This window comes from Peromyscus eremicus, chromosome 7 (assembly GCF_949786415.1).
Source record: "Peromyscus eremicus chromosome 7, PerEre_H2_v1, whole genome shotgun sequence".
NCBI classification, from domain to species: domain Eukaryota; kingdom Metazoa; phylum Chordata; class Mammalia; order Rodentia; family Cricetidae; genus Peromyscus; species Peromyscus eremicus.
Genome location: NC_081422.1, coordinates 84,806,691 through 84,826,937, shown reverse-complemented (window position 1 = coordinate 84,826,937; position 20,247 = coordinate 84,806,691). Strand labels below are relative to the sequence as shown.

Genomic DNA, 20,247 nt, shown 5'->3' with positions numbered 1-20,247 from the left:
CCAAGAAAACGTTCCTGAGCACAGCTGTAAACCAGGAACCATGCCAACTACTAGCTCACTTAACCCTCCTCACCCCAGAGAGCCTCAGAGAAGCAAAGGTAACAACTAGCCAGAGTAACAACACAGCCAGGACAGAAGGACTGAGGCCACCAACATAGGCATGGCTGTCACCCAGCCCAAATCCTCTGTCCCACGGAGCTCTCTGGGAGCCTGCCGTGAAGCCAATTCACCAGATAACCAACCCTGGCACAGGTGGCGAAGGGCATAGGCCACGCTACACAGGAGCCACGGGCAGAGGTGACATTGCTCTGACTCCAGCCTCCTCTGTCTATGAGGAGCACACAGAGGCCCAGGAAGGACATGGCACTTGCCCGGGGTCACGGAGTGGGGCAGGAATGGAAGCAAAGTGACAAGAATCAAGGATGCCAGCACCGAGGGCAGTAAAGGGAGTGGCCAAGGCTCCACACACTGACCGGCCATCCCCATTCCTCTCACGTGACACCCTGCAGATGGGCCTCAGTGATGCCCCAGCAGGCCTTCTCTCCTGCTTACGGGAGGAAGTCTTGTTGAAGAAAACAGGGACAGTCCTGGGGCTTTGTGGTTGGGACTACCATCTCAGACAGTATTGTCCCCTGGGGTTTTGTGACCCATGATCCTCCCTGGCTGGTGCCCAAGAGTGGAAAGGTAAAGTCGGGTTTCCGTCTGGCAGCAGGGGCAGGGGAGTTACCTGTGTCCTAGCTCGTGGGCCACAGTGAAGGCCAGTGGCAGGCCAGTGTCCTCACTGACACTGCAGCTGAGGTGAGGGTGACACATGCCAGCCACGTGAGACAGGCCCAGGGTTTCGCAGGGGTGGTTCATGGCTGCACATAAATCCTTCCTGCGAAGAAAGAAGCGGTCACAGGCTGGCTTAGTCCAGTGCCAAGAGGGCCAGGAGGAGCCCAGGCCACCCCAGGTCCCACATATGGCCATTTCAGAAGCAGGTGCTTTTGCTCACATACAACCTTTCCAACACAGTGGGACCCCAGACAGGGATGTGTGCCTAGAACAAACAATGCTGGTACCACTCCAGCTGCCGTAGCCCAGTAGAGGGAAGATAACACATGATAATACGGGCTCTGAGCCAAAGAGGCAGTGGGTAAAGGCACTTGTGGCCAGCCTGACGTCCTGAATTAGATCTCTGGAATCTACACGATGGAGGACAAGAAACAATGCCTGCAAGTTGTCCTCTGAGTTCCACACATGTGCTATGGCATGCACACACACACGTAAATAAATATAACTTGTAAAGTTGGGAAAATAAAATAAAATAGAGCCCCAGAGAGTAGGAGAGAGGGAGGGAACCGCAATAGAAAATAAACAGCATAAGAGTGTCTGAAAGCCAGTGCTCTGCAAATGGATTCTTGGCCACCAACCTGCACAACTGAGTAGCACAACAGTGCACACACACACTCTACACATACCATACACACCACAGACTCCACACACATCACATGTGCATATATAGACCATATACATACAGCATAAACACATATACCACACACCATTCATACACACACACACACACACACACACTGCTCACACACCACACACACGTGCATGTAGAACTGGTGAGTCCTGAACACATCTTTGGATTGCACGCGCCTCTGTCCACTTCTGCCTTGTGTTATCTAAGCTTCTTTGGGCAAGACATTACCGTGGGGAGCCTGGGTGGCTGCGGGGTGTCTCTGTATGACAGTAACAGGAGATCCCTCAATTCTAAGGCCCTCCCTCCCTTCCTGGCGAGGTACCTGGTGAGCAGGATGGCAGTGTCGTGGTGCTGCGGGTGGGCGTCCCCCTTCGTGTTGATGCTCTTCTGCCACTTGCAGAAGCTCCTCAGAGTGTTGTCTGCATGGTGCGTGATCTTTAAGTCATTCTGGGGACAGAAAGGGTGGTGGCTCATGCCTCATACGGAGCTCAGAGAGACAAGCCTGATTTGCCTCCCCACCGAGACAGGCGTCAGAGAGGTAAGGGATGGAGCAACCGGGCTCTCCAGGCTCCACCCCTCTGTCTGTGACCTGACAGAAAGTGTCTCAAGGGCTAGAGGTGTCGGAGGATACTGTGATGGCCAAGGAGGCCTATGCATGTCCTCCCATGTAGGGTACTCAAGGCACAGGGCAGGAGAGCCCTGGCCATTGCTGAGAACAGCTTAGGACTATATGACATCTCACCTCCTCATCTTCCAGCAGGATAAGGCGCACAATGGTGATGTGAATGGGGTTCCCGATGCTGGGATCGTGAAACAGTCCAGCCACCTATCCGAGAGGATGTGAGAGGGGATCAGGGCTACAACTAGGATGTAGGATATGCACCCCAGCCACCCAGGAACAGGCACATCTGACCACACACAAGATCACTCTCAGGCGCACACTAGCTGCTCACATTACCGTGGATGTGTGTGCGCTGTGCCTGCCCATCTCCACACCTGCACTCACACCGCCCCCACCCAGCAGTGACCGACCACGCACAAAATCCTTCCGAGTAGCTTCCTAGGGCTCTGGTCTGTTCTGAACAATTTAGCTTGCGATCTGCTTGCAGATACCGACCCCTCCCCCACCCGAGCCTGCCCCCGCCCCCCCCAACAAAGTCAACAGCAGCCCAGAGCACTGAATGTCAGCTGCGTAACATGGGCTCCGACTCTTCTCTTTTTATCCTGGGGAAACCAGGACCAGCCTTCTCAAGGAGCAGATATGAATGGTTCCTGAGAGCTAAGGTGGGGTCAGGTGCCAACATGGAGCCCCCACCACTCTGCTTTCCTGTCCTTTCTGAGGATGGTAGTTCTGGAGTGATGAAGGTGGGTACGTTCCTATCTGTCAGAGGCCCCATGGCTACTGACAATGCTCTAAGGGCCTCCTCTAAAGACAGAAAGTGTACCAGGGTGCAGAGAACTGAATACCAATAGCCACCAGCCCCTTTAAAATTCCCACAGAAAAGAGGAGGCCAGGTCACAATTGGGGTCAGTTGTCAGGTCCCCAGGGGACAGATGGCAGGTTGGTTGTGACTTCTCACAATACCTAAAGAAAAATAGTATCTAAATAGGAAAGGAGACTTGGGAGGAGTGTGCACGTGTGTAGAGGTCAGAGGTCAAGCTTGGCTATCACGTCTCAGAAACTATCTTGTTTTTTTAATTGATTTATTATTAGCCTGCCTATATACAGTGTGTGCATGTGGGCACTCGTGTAGCATGCACATGTGAGGAGGTCAGAGGCCAGCCTCCAGGGGTCTGTCCATTCTCTCCCTCTACCATGGGCTCTGGGGAGCAAACTCAGATGCCCAGGTTTTCCAGGCAAGTGCCTTTACCTGCTAAGCTCTCTCTCAAGCCCCCACCTTGTTTGAGACAGCTTCTTCTTTGACCTGAAGCTTGCTGGTTAGGCTAGGCTGTCTAGCTGGTGAGCCCTGGGGACCTACCCGCCTCTGCCTTCCAGCACTGGGGTGACAAGTACGTGTCACCTTATCTGGCCTTTGTATGTGAGTTTGGGGGTTGAAAGCACTTTGCCAACTGGACTATCTCTTAGGCCCTAGACATTATTCTTAAGGAAAAGGAGGAATGTTGGGGGTAGATGGCCTCCCGAAGTCGAAAGTGAAGATAAAGTGATGCCAGGGGCTACCATCACCCCATATTCAGGCTGGGTGTCAGCCTCTTAACTACCTGCAGGAGAATGTGAAGGCCAACCCCACCTCTTCCCAAGAGAACCTGCTGAGCCCTGAAACAAAATGCCTGATCCTTAGTCACCCGAAGGATGTCATGGGAGCCTGTTAAGTCTGGGTAGGTCTCGCTGTGCCTAAGTCTGGATCCCTAAGAGACTCTACTGCTGACTATAGGGAGTTCCAGCCAAGCTACTGCCTCTTGCAAGCTGAGCCTGTAGGAGGTGACACTCGGAAGAACAGGACCTCGGAGCTGATAACCCTACCCTCCCCTTCCTCGCCTGTCCTGAGGCCAAGCCCTGTTATTTAGCAAGAGCCCCCTACAGCCTGACCTTCAGTGGCTACCTCCCTGTGCAGCCCAGGTTCAGCAAAGAAGCCTGAGTGAGGCCCTTGAAGCAGAAGGCCTCAGAGGCCTTTTGTTCCCTAAAGAGCAAGGAGCCAGTGATGGTATCCAAGCCAGGAAAGGCTACCTCAGGACTACACTCGCTCACGCGGACTCACACAGTGGGACTGTGATGTTAGCAGGTGGACATCAGTCACGGCTGCAGCCCCTTCTTTTGAGCCCTGGTTTCACAGCCATCCATGCTAGCTGATCTCAGAGGCACTTCCTCTAAGGTGGCAGAGAGTGAGCCCTGGCCTAGGGGACAGAGTAGTACAGAGAGCTTTTCTCCTGGGGGGGGGGGGGGGGGGGGCGTGGCGCTACAAGGATCAGCCTGGTGGCCTGCAGGTTCCCATTTGCCCTTCAAGGAGGGATCTGGGAAGGAGGCCCTGACCCTACAGTCAGGACTAAGGCAGGAGGATCAGCCACAGTCCCCACTGAGTGGGCCTTTAGAGACCCAGACTACCTTGCATAGCTCTGTCTTGCCTACCTGGACTTGCTAAGCCCATGCATCCCAGAGCCCCTGTCATCTCAACTGTCAGGTGGAATCAAGAGTAGTGTGTCCAGCCCACCAAGTGTTTCTGTCCTCCCCAGCCCACAGACCTGCCCAAGGTCACCAGCTAGAAGACCTTAAATCGAGCAGACATTCCCATCTCTAAGGCATGTAGATGTCTCAGGTGGAGCTTTTCTAATGGGGTGTGTCTGTTCTCAGCACTCAGCACAGATCCTGACAGAAGGCGGGGAGGGCAGAGCGTGTGAAACAACCAGACCGCACGCTCTTAGGCAGGCACAGGGCTGGGGTGGCCCAGCCTTCACTCACCCCTCCCAGCAGGGTAGCACAGCATACTGCTCAGCACTCTGGATAGTCTGGGGCAAGGGAAGGGGTACTGAAGTGCAGTTCAAGGTCCAAGAAGCCCTACAACCATGTCCTGTGCCACAGCTCTCTTCTAGGGATCCTGCCACGCTGTGTTTCTCTCTAGACTTGGAGCCCGGAAACCTCCTTCATGCTTGGAATCGGACCCTCTGTCTGGAAGCCAGCCTGTCGGCATTCCCACCCAGCTCTCCCTTTGGGTCCCATTTCAACGCCCCCTCCCAGGCACCCGCACCACCCTTGCAGCAAGCGTGGCAACCTCACCATGTTCATGATCGTCAGCACATAGCTCTCCACCTGTGGCTGCCCGTGGTACTCTACCATCTTGGCATCGGCCACCACCAGGGTCTCCACCCACTTCTCCTTGCTGACTGATCGCTGCTGCCTCCGCTTCTGCTGCCGTTGTTCCCAGCGCTCTCGCCGACGCTCCAGCTCTGGGGACACTGATGGGCAGAGATGGAGTGGGTGAGACTTCCCCCCAGGTACTGAGCTGTAAGGCCCCAGTAACACAGGTTGGTTAGTCGGGAGTGGAAGCAGAAAAGAGAGGCAGGAGGCTCCTCACCAGTATCCCTGCTGGAACTGGCTACGGACAGCCCAGCCACCTGAGGAAGAATGATGAATGAGTCAAGGACACCATAAGCAATATGCAGAGAGAGCAGAGGAAGATGAAGTGTCTGTCAAAAGTGGGCAAAGGAGGTGAGTAGCAGCAGGAGAGACAGTCCAGGGGACCTGTCAAGTCCATGCCACAGGTTAATGAGACATCAAAGGCTATAATGGCATGTCTGCTAGAATGTTGTGTCCCTCTAACCCAAGGAAGTTGGGCATGAGGATGTTGAGAGAGGCTTCTAGAAAGGACATGTGTCTGCAGGTCATCCCTAGCCCCAACTCCGTAGGGAGTTACATACCTCGCACCCCACAGGTGCCTGGAGCCCTTGAGTCATCCTGCTGGGCCCGCTTCTCAGAGCCTTGGTGCTTGTAGATCACATGGGGCTGGGCATGTCCAGTCTGAGCTGGAACTCCATCCAGAGGCTCAATGAAGTAGTCCTCATTGGAGAGCTGGAACACACCTCTCTGGGGAAGATGCACCAGGGTCACAGAAGAAGGACTGGTACCTGGTTCCCTTTCCACATACTCCAGCGGCCTGGCCTGCCCAGCCAAGCCCTACCTCCCCAACCTGAACCCACCACAGACAGAAAGGGAGGCTCCCTCCTGCTGGTCGATTGCTAATTCTTTCCTTGCCATTGTACACAGCCAAAGGCTTCAAAGCAAAGTTCTGGCCCTTACTAGAAGCCTCTTGAAACATCTCCAAGGATTCTGCTCCACCACTACCACCACAACAAGGAGGGAGAAAGAGGTCTGCGTCGGAATCTGACAAGATGACATTTTTTTTTTTAATTTTTTTTTTTTAAATTTATTTATTTATTATGTATACAGTGTTCTGTCTGCACATATCCCTGCAGGCCAGAAGAGGGCACCAGATCTCATTACAGATGGTTGTGAGCCACCATGTGGTTGCTGGGAATTGAACTCAGGACCTTTGGAAGAACAAGCAGTGCTCTTAACCTCTGAGCCATCTCTCCAGCCCCCGACAAGATGACATTTTACACAGTCCCAGAGAGCCCTCCTGAGTCGGTGGCCCACGGCCAGGCCTTCGGGATGTTTTGCATCTCCTTTGCCAGCCACCATGCCCCCTCCCAGCTGGCCATTACTTCTCATTGACCTCTTCAGCCTCCCTGAGGCAATGAATCACTCCAAAGGCAGCTCTGTCATACCCAAGCCGCACAGTTGCCATGACCACCAAGATATCCTGTTTCTTGGGTCCATAGCTGGCCAGAGAAATGAAGCTGGCAGGAGCGCTTTGGGCACATCTGCCTGGCACAGAGTTCAGAGAACAGAGGATCATGGGAAACATCCAGGCAGCCCGCCACTTCTGGAGCAAGCTTGGGACTCCAATAGAGAAGGTGTCACCTCCTTTAGACTTTCCCACTAGCACCAGTTAGAACCCTTGGATCACACAGAGTCAAGAAGTTCAGAGTACTAGAAAGTAGCCCTGCTTTAAGGGACTACAGAGGGGTTTTGAATCAGCCTCCAAAATCCCTGAATGACTGATGACCTCAGGCAAGGTCTTCTGGGAGCCTGTTTCTTAATCTACAGAATGGGAAGGAGATCTCTGCCCAGTTGCCAGGCAGGCTTAATGAGAGGAACTGAACCTGAGAAGCAGGCATGGGCTCCTAAACCAGAATATGTTACTGATAGGCCTCCCAAGCCTAGGCGTTCTGCAGCTCATAGTGCTTGTTGCTGGTCCCATAGTTTTCACCTGAGCCATTTTGGCTGAGAGCCCTCTGAAAGCCGTGGATGGTTGCTGTGTGTGTACACTCCCAGTCTGGCTCTACACCCTAGGGTGTTTGACGCTGCAGAAAGCAGATGGATGCTGCCTGGCGTGGAAGCTAGTTTAGTATTTGGTAGTGGAACCCCACAGGCAACTGGGGCTGCAGCAGTGGCAGAACTGTCTTAGAGGCTGACAAAGGTAGGAAGAGAGAGTTTTCAGGGGATCCCTAATCTGGGATGCAAGGCTAAAGGCAAGGGGTGCATGCCTAAAAGAATCTGCAGAGATTCTGTCATCACTGACACCCCAGAGAAGTAAGCACCCAATGGCTTACTTGGCCTCTGCAAGCTCTCTTCCATACGGGGGACTCTGGAGCAGCAGCTTCTATCCTACCCGGGACATTTTCAGAAGTTCAAGAATTGGGTCCAAACCTTGACAAAAACCAAGGCCAACTGGCATCTGGCTCACATAAAACTTTCAAACGTTCTGTCCTTCAGAACAAGGAGGTCTGCACTGTCATTTCTGTTTCCCTCGTGAACACAGAAGCTGGCAGAGGAAAGGTATATTGACCAAAGCCACCAGGCAGAGTCAACGTCATGCCAACCCCGGGCCCTCCCCACTCGGATCCCAGAGAACTCACTAGGCCATCACAGGCGCTGATGGCTGCAAAGCCGCCTTCCAGCTCTGGGTCCTGCACGTCACCAAGCAAATGGCAGGTGGGGACACGGGTTCGGATGTGCATATGCCCTAGGCTGCTGCGACGCCGGATCTCACTCACAAAGCCGGGTGCCAGGAGATAAGGGTTGGTGGTCAAGTTGAAGAGCAGCTCCCGCCCTTGGTACTGCAGCTGGTAGAGAGCGGATGAGGCCTGGGTGGCAGACACATCTCGCTTGCGCAGCACCCGTGGCCACAGCTCATAGGACAGGAAGGAGCCTCCAGCATCCACCCGCACCGGGTGCACAATATCCAAAGCCGACCGGCCCTTGGTTGCAAGACCTGCAGAGAGAAAGCAGCATTCAGGTCCAAGGCAGACTCAAAGTTCTACACCAGTGGTTCTCAGCTTTCCTAATACTGCAACCCTTGAATACAGGTTCTCTTGTGGTGATGACGCCCAACCATAAAATTATTTTCATTGCTACTTCATAACTGTAATTTTGCTACTGTTATGAATCATAATGTAAATATCTATGTTTTTTCAATGGTCTTTGGCGACTCCTGTGAAAGGGTCGTTCGACCCCAAAGGGGTTGTAACCCACAGACTGAGAACTACTGTACTACATGATCACCAGGAACTAGAGAAGGGGGCAGGTAAGAAATGACAGCTGGGGTCAGGATCCCTCCATGGCTAGGCATTGTGAGGCAGGCATGTAACCCCGAGCACTGAGGAGTTTCAAGAGACTGAGACCACATAGGAAGTAGGAGGGCAGTCCCCACTACATAACAGCACCCTATCTCAGAAGAGCAAAACTAAACCCCTCACTATGCTTCATACCAGCTTTGCTATTTCATCACTCCGTGCCTCAGTTTCTCTGTCTGAATTCCTACAGTAACTTTTTGTTGTTAGTGGTTTTTTTCAAGACAGGGAGGGTTACTCTATGTAACGGGCTTTCCTCAAACACACAGAGACCCACCTGCTTCTGCCTCCCGAGTGCTGGGGGATTAAAGGTGTGTGCCACCACAGCCCGGCTTCTTACAGTGACTTTTAACTCATCTGTCTCCCTGCTTACACCTCAGGAGCCCTGTGTCAACTCATTTTCAACATGGCAACCAGAAGTACTCCCGATCTCACTCTGCTCATAATACTGCAGCTACTCCCATCTGACTTAAAACATAAAATAACCTCATAGCATTGGCACATGAGGCTCTAGGCAAGGAGACTTCTCCAATCTCATCTCCACCTACTCCTTACTTCCCTCTCCTGGACCCCCCAGTCCCTTGATGTCCCTCAGCAGGCCAGATGTGTCCCCACCTCAGGATTTTGTATTGTTCTTCCCTCTATCTTCCATCATCTCTCTTCACCTCTACTCTGAAGTACCATGTTGTCAGAACAGCAGTTTTCAAGCCAAACCTGGTCCTCAGTCGAACAGTCTTCACCAAGAGTCACACCATCTTGAGTACAAGTGTCAAGACAGAATGACTCTACCTCCTGTTTATACAAGTGAACAACTGCTATATTGCCAGCCCATTGTGAGGACTAACTGATAACTTATTTGTGCCAATAAAGAAAGAAACATGTGGCTGTACCAAAATAATACCAGAAACACCAGACATGTTTCAGACCAGATGGAATCCTCTCACTTTGAACTTTAAAGGATCCCCAAGATTGAGATGTAGCAGGCACACTAGCCTACCACCAGGTAGGTCATGAACCTTGTCTAGGAAAACTGCCATGGTGAGGGACCTTCACCTATCCTGGGGCTTCAGATCAAGAAGTTTTGTTTTTGTTTTTGTTTTTGTTTTTTCTGTCAGGGACATACGCTCCCCTTTAAATTGACACTCAAGACCTCTGCCACCTGGACCTGTATTTGCTAACTCTGAACCCTGAACAGCTCTGGGACTTGTGGTCTTGCAGTTCATGAAACAAATTTGGTCCCACTTTGAAGCTGGATGCCTCTTTAACCTTTTCTGTAACATTTAGACATTATTGTGCCAAGTATAATGTGCCAGCAGAGAGTTAATATTAGTAATTAAGATGAGAACAGGGGCCGGGAGAGATGGCTCAGTTGGTAAAGTACTTGCCATGCAAGCACAAGGACCCAAGTTCAATCCCCAAAACCAAGGTTTTGAAAAACCAAGTGTGGTGGCCTGTAATCCCAGAACTGGACAGGCAGACAGAAAAACAGGCTTCCTGACCAGCCATTCTAGTCTATCAGTGAGGTCCACACCAAGAAGAGACCCTGCTGTGGGATGTTCTGTATGGCAAATGTGTTGCTAATTAGTCAATAAATAAAACACTGATTGGCCATTGGCTAGGCAGGAAGTGTAGGTGGGACAAGGAGGAGAATAAAGCTGGGAAGTGGAAGGCTGAGTCAGTGAGACACTGCCAGCCGCCACGATGAGAAACAGCATGTGAAGATGCTGGTAAGCCACGAGCCATGTGGCAAGGTATAGATTAATGGAAATGGATTAATTTAAGCTGTAAGAACAGTTAGCAAGAAGCCTGCCATGGCCGTACAGTTTGTAACCAATATAAGTCTCTGTGTTTACTTGGTCGGGTCTGAGCGGCTGTGGGACTGGCAGGTGAGAGAGATTTGTCCTGACTGTGGGCCAGGTAGGAAAACTCTATCTACAAGACCCTGTCTCAAAAGAGGTGGACAGTAGTCCTTAAGATGACACCCGAGATTGCCCTCTGACCTCTACACATGTACATACATGCTACACACATACACACACGCACACACACACACACACACACACACACACACACACACACTCCTACACATTTTAAAAAATAAAAGAATAAAATAACCTATTTCACTGGGCAGCAATGGCGCACACCTTTAATCCCAGCACCCGGGAGGCAAAGGCAGGTGAATCTCTGTGAATTCGAGGCCAGTCTGGTCTACAAAGTGAGTTCCAGGACAGGCTCCACAGAGAAACCCTGTCTCAAAAAAAAAAAAAAAAAAAAAAAAATTGTGGGCTGGAGAGAAGGCTCAGTTGGTTAGGAGACCACTGCACAACAGTGTGAACTTTAGTTTGGATCCCCAGAACCCACATATGAAGCCAGGTGAAGTGGCACATATCTGTAACCCCAACTCTGAGGAAAGGAGTATGAAGACAGGCAGGTCCCTGAAGGGCATTGACTAGCCAGACTGGGTGAATCGACAAGCCTTGAGTTCAGTGAAAAGCTCTGTCTCTTAAGGTGGGGAGCAACTGAAGAAAGACAGTATCCACCTGTGACCTCCACGTGCGTGAATACACAGACAAGTGTACACACATACATTAATGAGTGCACATCCACCACGCATACAGCAAACCTGTTTGCTGAGGACCATGAGTACCGAGTGAAATGGAATGCTCGGTGAATTACAGCCAACCAACTTGATGTAACCTCTTGCATTGTGTCTGTTTCTGACATGGTTCACGCATGACAGCCTCCTTCAAGCCCTTGTTCAAACATCTTTCTGTGAGGTCTCTCTTGGCCATTTGATTTTAGTATTGTGACTCACTGGGTTTCTCTGTCCCCCTTTCCTGCTTTATTTCCCCCCACAGCAATGATGATACACCCCATCGCTTAACTTTTTTTTAAATTATGTGTCCCTTTGTTTTCTCTCTCCTTCCAATATCATCCAAGAAGGTAAGAATTTTCATATTATTTGCTGAAGAATTTTTTTTCAAGTTCTAGAAGTGGTTGGAACTTAGTCGCTTTTTAGGAAATATTTGTTGACTGAATGTGTAGACTAAAATAACAACAGAACTTACATGTAGTCAGGGGCTGTTCTGAGGACTGAATGTACTGAGCCACCCTACACACAGCAGTGCCTAGCCCACTGGACTCAGCAGACGTTGTTAGGATTGTTACTAGCCTCGTGGATTAGAAAATGTGTCCGCAGATGCCTGTGGGATGTGCAAGTGTCTATTGGCCTCCCGGGATGGGGAGAAGGACCACCCAGATGGGGCTTCCCGGTGCCTTTCTACTCCTGTCTCGGGGGAGCATCCTTGACTTCTCTCTTGGAAAGAGTCCATGTGCAGCAAGGGCTCCTGAGCTGAAGAATGTCCAAAGACCTCACTCAGCTCAAGCCCTCGGGGTTTGAAAATCACTCTGTGTATCACTCCGTTCTCTTACACTGCCCAGAAAGGAAAAAGACTCTTCACATTGTTTATCTGTTTGCTTCTTTATTTGTTTCCCAGGCACCCCTTCTCAGAGAACCGTTTGTAAATGCATAAGATATAAGGAAGACCAAGAAAGTCCACTGTATGGAAATACAGCTATCAAGATAACCTTGAAAGTGAAGCGCAGAACTGTGTGGTCATTCACCGGATCATTAAGCAAGGTCTAACAATGGTGTAGTAGTTTTGAAGCAGCAATGCGCATTGAGGTTTACTTCAAAGAATCTGCATCAGTGAAACAAGAAAACTTATGTGGGGCTGGAGAGAAGGTTCCCTAGTTAAGAGTATATACTGGGCCCGGCGGTGGTGGCGCATGCCCTTAATCCCAGCGTGGATCTCTATGAGTTCAAGGCCAGCCTGGGCTACAGAGTGAGTTCCAGGAAAGGCACAAAGCTGCACAGAGAAACCCTGTCTCGAAAAACCAAAAAAAAAAAAAAAAAAAAAAAAAGAGTATATACTGCTGTTGCAGAGGACCTGGGTTCAGTTCCCAGCACCCACATAGCAGCTCACAACCACCTGTGATTCCAGTTCCAGGGGATCTAGCACCCTCTTCTGGCCTCTTCAGACTCCTACACACATAATACACACACATACACTTAGCATACACAAATAAAATAAATCATTTGTTGTTGTTATTGTTTTGTTTTTTGTTTTTCCAGACAGGGTTTCTCTGTGTAGCCAGCCCTGGCTGTCCTGGAACTCACTCTGTAGACCAGGCTGGCCTGTACTCACAGAGATCCACCTGTCTCTGCCTCCCAAGTGCTGGGACTAAAGGCATGAGTTACCACTCCCCAGCTAAATTTTTTTAAAGTTTTTTTTAACTTAAAAACAACAACAAAAAAAAAAACCTACTTGTGGTGCTGAGGAGGATAGCTCCGTCAGTAAAGTGCTTGCCCTGCAAACATGAGTTCAATCCCCAGAAGCCATGTAAAAACCCCCAGCCGCCGGGTGATGCATGCTTGTAATCCCAGAATTGGAGAGGTAGAGACAGGAAGACCCCTGGGTCTGGCTGGCCAGGCAGCCCAGCTAAATTGGCAAGCTCCAGGAAAATGATAAACACCTTCTCAATGAAGGTGAACGGTATTCCTAAAGATGACACCCAAGGCCATCCTCTGGCCTCCACACACATGTGGTAACATTGGAATTCCCTGGTAGTGTTCAAAATTAAATATTCACACTCTATAAATTAAATGTGTTGGCCATATTCAAAATTAAAGAAAATGCTAAATATCACTTGAAGTTATAAAAAAAACTGTAGGTGTAATGTTTTCCAATCCAGGTTCATAGCTTCCTGGGACTTGTAGTCCCTTAGGCTGAAGACTCTAGGTTAGGGCACCAAGAATAAGATGTGTCAGACTACTTTCCAGGTAAGAAAGCAAACAAGAGCTCAGAGGGGTAAAGTGGGCTAAAGCCACACACTGGGAGTGAGAGAATTGAGACTTGACCCCATTTCCCAAATGGCTTCTCAGTAACACCACTCTGTACTCTCAGAGGTCTGTGTCCCCCTCTGTCAATACAAAGAAATTTGATGAGATACATTTCCTAGAAGTTAATAACTAGGCTTCAAAAGAAATCTCAGAGGGCTGAGGGTACGGCTTGGATGGTAGAGTGATGAGCAGCATATATATGAAACCCTTTGGCAATCACCAACTTTGTCAAAACTTGTCCTGGTGACATACACAGATCCCAGCATTCGGGAAGGGAAGGAATGAGGATCGTAAATCCAAGGTCATCCCTATCCGCATAAGGAGGTTGAGTCCAGAGTAGATTATTTGAGACTCTCAAAACAACAATAACAGAACAAAAACAAAACAAAATCCTCTTGTGCATACCTGCCTACATTGGTGCTCTGGGTCCCTGCTCTTGTCCTCTAGCCCTACCCCTCTCTGAAGGGCCTGAACTCCAGGCACAGCTAGGAAACATACTGCTCTGATTCACTGAGGTTTCATCCAGTCCAGGTACTACTTCTTAGATATCTGGCTGTTCATAGCAGTGACCCCTCAGGTCCACAGAAATATTCTGGTTCAAGTGTCCTGTAGATATATTCTGAACTCTCTTTGCTACCACCTGCCAAGTTGGGAGGCTATGCCTACTCAGAGACTTGACTGTGCCATGTTACAAAACAAATCCTCCCTCTGTCTGCTGCCAGAACTCATGCAGGGTGCCCCTCACATGCCAGTGGTGTGCCTCTGCTCAAGACACTGCCCTCCAGGCTTCTGGGAATCCAGTGCCTGTGGTGTGATGCCTTGCACAGCCTTTGTGCAGTGGGAAGGAGCTTGGACCTGCCTAGGCTCAGTGTGCTGGGCTCTGCTGACTCCCCATTGGAGACCTCAATTTGGGGGATGTGGGGATGTGGGGTGGCTTGAGAAAGAGGAATGAAGGGGTAGGAAGAAGGAGGAAGGGAGATCTGTGGATGGTATGTGGAGTGAGTAGAAAATTTCTTAATAAAGAAAAAAAAAATGACACTGCCCATGGCTACCCTGTTAGCAAGTGCCTTCTCTGAGAGTCATGGGATGAGTGACCTGGGAAGAACTGCTGTGTAGCTCTGAGCAAGTATTTCCAATCAATGAACTTCAGGGGTGGTAAGTGCAAAGAGTTCCCAGACTTCCTGGACAAGACTTTCTTAAAAACAAATTCCCAGGCCCCATCCCAGACTCACTGAATCAGCATCTCCAAGAAAGAGGATGAGGAAGCTTCATTTTTTTTTAGCAAAAGCCTCAGGGAACTGGACTCTGAGGAAGTGTGGAAATCTCCCACTGGGAGTGAACTTAGCTAACTGACCAAATACCTACAGAGCTTTGAAAAGCTACAGGCAACTAGGACCTAGCCCACAGACTGCTATTCTGTAAGTCTTGGACTCGAGGGTCCCAAGATGCATATACTGTGTAATCATATCTTTCCAGGGGTTCTTTTGGGAGATAGCATGCTTACTACCCTGGCGTCCTAATGAGAGTATTTTGAGACTACTACCCCATGGCCAGAGACCGCAGGCCTGTTTCTATTTATTGGCACAGATATTGAAAAAAATTAGTCAATTTCCAGTGTTTAAGAATTATGTGATCTTTACACAAAAATTTCAATTCCCAGCCTTCCTTGAAATCTTGTCATCTACACACATCAGACCTATATTTTCACCTGTCAAAGGTGGCTGGAGGAAAGCAAGAAGTCCTCTTTGGAAGACCTGTGTTCCCCATCTGTCTCTGTCCCCACTACTTACTACTATTCCCAGTACTGAGACTGAGTATACATAGGTTGCCTGTTAGCCATCATTCACTCAATAAAAAACTTCATCTCTAACCAAACTGGGAAAAGCAATAAACAGGCTAAGAATTCATTGTTTCTAAATTAAAAAAAAAAAAAAAAGTCTCTCCACCAGCCTTATTTGCTCATTTCTGTTATGAAATGCCGGGGTTCACACAGTACCTGGTATGTTGACAGTGCCCTCAGCTACTAGCCCTTTGGGATCATTTGGTGTTCCAAAGTCCAGGGAAATGCAAAAAAAAACACTCAAAATAGAGAGGCTGACACAAGGCATCCACAGCCCCCCTTACCGCGTGCGCATGTGCCCACCCTGGCCCAGTATAGAGAACGTCCAAGCAAAGGAAGGAGACGCTTGCTTAGACTGGGATTGGCTGAGATGAGGAGATCTTCGTCAAAGACAGCCCATTGAAAACCTCAGGTCCCCAACCTTGCTCAGCAAGCATCTTATGACTGAGCCATCTCTCCAACCTTAAATCATCTTAAAGATAAGCACAATGAACTAAAAGATAAGTAACTCTCAGTAATGCCTTCCCTACCGGAAGACCCGGATAGAGCACGATGAGCTAAAAGATAAGTAACTCTCAGTAATGCCTTCCCTACCGGAAGACCCGGATAGAGACTTTGGTGGCCGAAAAACATCAGCACCTAGTGGCCGTAAGAGATAATTGCAGGTTCAAATACATTCACCAACGTGGACCTACAGGGAAGCAGATCATCAGAACTGAAATTCCCTTGGAATAGCAGCTGGCACCAGCCGGCAGGGTGCCAGTGGCTCATGGCCAAGTGTTCTGCCAGGTCAGAAAGCCTGCTGCCTTGATGGGACTGAGCACCTGCCACACCACACACACTCCCGTGATAAAGGCTCTTCATATCACTCCTAGGTGACAACTCTCACGTCAGGGATTCTGCCAGAGAAATGCCAACCTTGGACTAACCCTCACCTCCCTATCAAGAACCTAAATTACAATCCAGCCCTTCAAATGGCCTGCAGCACCGCAGCACATAGACACCGGGCTTGCAGAGCAATGCAGAGGGAAATACAGCCTGTGTGAGGGAATGGGGCAGTCACGACTGAGCCTGGCAACCCGGGAGTCCAGGAGGAAAAAAAAAAAGATAGTATACATTTTTCTAAAAGTGAGCCTAGGACATGCTCTTTGAGGTACCATTCAGTGGCAAGAGTCCAGGCTTAGGGAAAAAAAAAAAGACAAAGAGGTTCACAGCCTCAGAGTCAGAGATCCTGAGAGCAGAAACAGCAGGGCCCCACACTACATATCTAGAGGGATTCCAGAGACACACACTCTGCTCTGGTGGTGTCCTCATATTAGTGAAGGGAGGGTGGCTGGCCTGCTGGTACCCCAGGCAACAAGTCCAAATAGCAGGACTCATCAAAGCATCCTGAAATCCAATGGAGTCTGTCTACGAGAGTAATAAAGATAATGACCACTGCATGGCAGTTACTGCCCAGCAGTAAGCAACTGACCTTCACTATTTCGGTCCTCATAAAAATCCTAAAAGGCGCACCCCTCCCTGACCACACACACTTCCCAAGAGCGTGTTTCTGCCCTCTCTTTCCACCGCCCTCACCAGCAGTTCACGCTTGTCTTTGAACCTGTTTCCTCACGAAAGAGGTTTTTATGTGTGTCAGCTTTCTTGCAGGTTTACTAAGAGATGGTGAGAAATAAGAATGAGTAAGGCTGGGTCCTAGTAGGTGCTCACTAAATGATTTTATATATACACACACACACACACACACACACACACACACACACACACCCCGCACCCTCCTTCCTGAAGGTTACTGTTAGATCAACCCTAAAACAGTGCTCTCCCAGCCATTCCGCTCAGTGGTTTAAATGTTCCTGACATTCGGGGCCCACAGATACAGTATCTTCACCAGGAAGGCAAGTAGCCTAACCCCGCCCAGGGCAGATTTTCCTCGAGGTCACTCCTGCCCACTCCACATTGGTCCAATCCATGCAGAGTTCATCCATCCCTCCAATCCATCTACCTGGCAATACCCTTGAATCCCTCACCTACAGATACATTCCCTAATACTTGACCAGCCCCCAGCCGACCTGGAGCTACATAAGCACCAAGCCTGGGGTCTCTTACATCCCTGACTCGCATATTCCCAGGCAGGCTGCTCCGGACTCTCCAGAAGCGCGCTGCAACGCAGGTCGCAGCCAAACAAGAGCCTGGACGCTCGCCAGAGGCTCGTCGGAGGCCGGCCGGGCGGGCGGGGCTGGGAGAGTTAACCCAGGGCGGAGGAAGAAGCTCCGGCTCCCCATTCTCCTCCTTGAGCCTTCCACACTTGGGGGAGGGGGAGGCAGGAAATGCAAGGGCGGTGGGGACTCGGACCCCCGCGCCGCCAAGCTGGGAGGCGCGGCGACGCACCCCAGGAGACCTGAGACCTGGCGCGGTCCCCGACAGTGTCCTAGCCAGCTTGCTTTCCAGGAGAGTCACCCACAGCAGAGGGTGACAAACAGAGTCCCTCAGGATTCGTCCAGCCCCATCCGAGGAGCGCTCTCTACGGAGAGATGCGCGCATCGCTGCACGCGCGGCTGGGAAGCTGGAGACCGAAGAGTGCAAGCTCGCTCCAGGAGAAAGTCCCGGACGCCAACTGAGGCGAAGACTGAGGGATAGCTCCCGGTGGGTACAGCTTCGCTAATCTGCCTACCCGACCCTGGCCCGTTAGTAATCTTAGGGGGAGCCCGTCCAGCACAGGGTGCACAGAGAAGCGACTGGGGGTGCGGGGAAGGTGGCAGGGTCAGGCGGGTCCTAGAGGCTCAGCCACCCACCTGATGCAGGTCCCGGGACGTCGGACGCCAGAGCGCACAGGATCCAGAGGAGACTCGTACCACGGTGCATGGCCAGAGTGGGGTGGCCGCGGGACGACCCCTAGCGCACGCCTTCGTCTGTCGAGTTTGCGTCCTAGCCCGGGCCGGGGTCCGACTCAGGACCGCCTAGCCGCATGCAGCTCCCAAGGTCCAGGTCCCGACTCTGGCCGGCTGGCAGCTGCACTCGCTCCTCCGGCAACAAAGACTGCAAGGACCGCCCCCTCGGCCAGCTGCCGAGGCAAAGAAAGAGAGCGAGAAGCGGAGAAAGAAAGAAAGAAAAGGAAGGAGGGAGGGGGAGCAGGGCGCCCACCCCCGCCCCGCCCGGCGAGCTCCTACCCCCGCCCCCGCCGGCCTCGCCCCGCCCCCGCAGGGCCTCTGAGCCCTGCGGGCGGGCCACCTCTTGCTGGGCCGAGTAGGGGACCGCACCCGCAGTCCCCACCCCACCAACTCAGGCTCCCGACCGCCTGCAGGGCTGCAGGCGTCCCCTGGTGGTGGAGCAGGCCCAGGCCGCCTGTACCCTGCGAGGTCCCCCAAAGAATCTGGAGTTCCTGCAGTTTCTGCCTTGTCACTAATCTGTGCTTCAGGAGACACCCTTGGGTATGCTTCCCAGGACAGGCAGGCCTGCCCTTCTGAAAAGGGAACCTGGAAACCTCCCAAGGGACCGAGATCGCACAGTGAGAAGGCAGGGCCTGGGGGTTCTAGATTTGGGTCCAAAGTCAACTCAGAGAGGCCTAGGCCCTCATAGACAGGGCAGCAGTTTCCCACTCAAGGTAGAGGCCACTGATTCCTTGTCCAGACGCTTTCCCGTGTCTGTTCCCCTAGAATCAGCACGGAGTTCAGCCAACAGCCGGGAGACTCTAGTGGGACAAGACAGTACCCACAGACTTTCGGAAGGGGCTCTGGGAGCCGCAGGCCAGCCAACCCTGCCTCCTGTCCCCAGACCAGACCATCTCAAACGCCTGCCTTCTGTCCTTGGGCCCCACCCCCCACCCCTGCTCTGGCTTCTGTGTCCGCCTTAGCCTATATACTTCCAAGAGCAGACTCAGGAGAACACACACACACACACACACACACACACACACACACACACACACACCCCTTTACTTCCTGCCTTCACTCTAAGCCTGGTTTTTCCCTGAGAGTGATGGACTTGTATGGTCCTGCTTCTCCCCTTGGCCACTTTTGGTGTAGCCCACCAAGGTGCACAGCTCGTTTGCAGTCTCTCTGACGTCTAAGAGCTCACTTCTATCTCTCTGCACTCCAGCTCTCTCGGCCCCCAGGAGGACCTGTGTAATGCATAACCATCTAGTCTCTCCACAGTCATCTTCAGGGACTCCGCCTCAGTTCCTTCAGGCCTTTGGACCACATGAGGCAGTGCCATCCTCGGGGCTGAACTCTGCAGATGAGAAGCCTGCTGTTCGCTCACCTTCTGCACTGTTTTTTGTTTGTTTTCCCCTCTAGTCCCTTGTCATCTTCCTTCTCCCCACCTCTGATAGCTGCGGGTTTTGCTGGTCAGTGGCAGGAAATCTTCCCCAGCACCTCCCGTCCTGCTCAAAGGTGCCTATAACTGACACTTTCTCTTCCTCTGGACATGTAGAGCAGGCACTTTGCAGTGTTGGAAAACGATTTCACCGGGGCTCTGTGACCCTCTCCCTCCTTTTTCCCCAAGGGATTCAGTCCAGAAATGCTCCTCTGTCCGTGGTTTCTAAGAGCTACCGACTCTCCGTCTAAAAACATTCTATTCCTCATAAAGACACTGATGTACGGCTCTGTGGATTAGTGTCCCCTGTAGCTCCTACCTGCTTGTCTACCCTCTTCTCAACCTTCTCCAGAGGGGTTGTTTATACTAGTTCTCCTCATGCTCAGCCCCTCATCTACCCTCACAGAAGCGTCGTCGAAGCTAGAGATCTCTCCTTTGATAGGCCACTGCATCCTGGGAATGCTGTTCACTGTTTCACTGTAGGACTGAGGGAGGCAGCTGTGAGAAACAGAGGACTCCGGACTCTGAAGGAGGCCACACAAACAAGCAGGTGGGAAATACAGAAAGAGAACCAGCCACCGA

The 20,247-nt window shown here is 51.2% G+C and overlaps 1 protein-coding gene across 3 annotated transcripts in view; it reads right to left on the bottom strand.

Annotated features, from left to right (window-relative positions):
• Window positions 1-18,299, bottom strand: part of Adamts7 (ADAM metallopeptidase with thrombospondin type 1 motif 7) — a 51,694-nt gene extending 33,395 nt beyond the window's left edge. For all 3 annotated transcript variants that reach the window (XM_059267062.1, XM_059267063.1, XM_059267060.1), the window contains exons 1-7: window positions 18,147-18,299; window positions 7,898-8,253; window positions 5,837-6,002; window positions 5,196-5,374; window positions 2,208-2,291; window positions 1,788-1,912; window positions 728-877 (exon numbers count right to left, since the gene is read on the bottom strand). In XM_059267062.1, coding sequence (XP_059123045.1) covers window positions 728-877; window positions 1,788-1,912; window positions 2,208-2,291; window positions 5,196-5,374; window positions 5,837-6,002; window positions 7,898-8,253; window positions 18,147-18,216 — 1,130 coding nt within the window. In that variant the 5' untranslated portion in view covers window positions 18,217-18,299. The remainder of the gene's footprint in view (window positions 1-727; window positions 878-1,787; window positions 1,913-2,207; window positions 2,292-5,195; window positions 5,375-5,836; window positions 6,003-7,897; window positions 8,254-18,146) is intronic.
• Window positions 18,300-20,247: the final 1,948 nt, after the last annotated feature.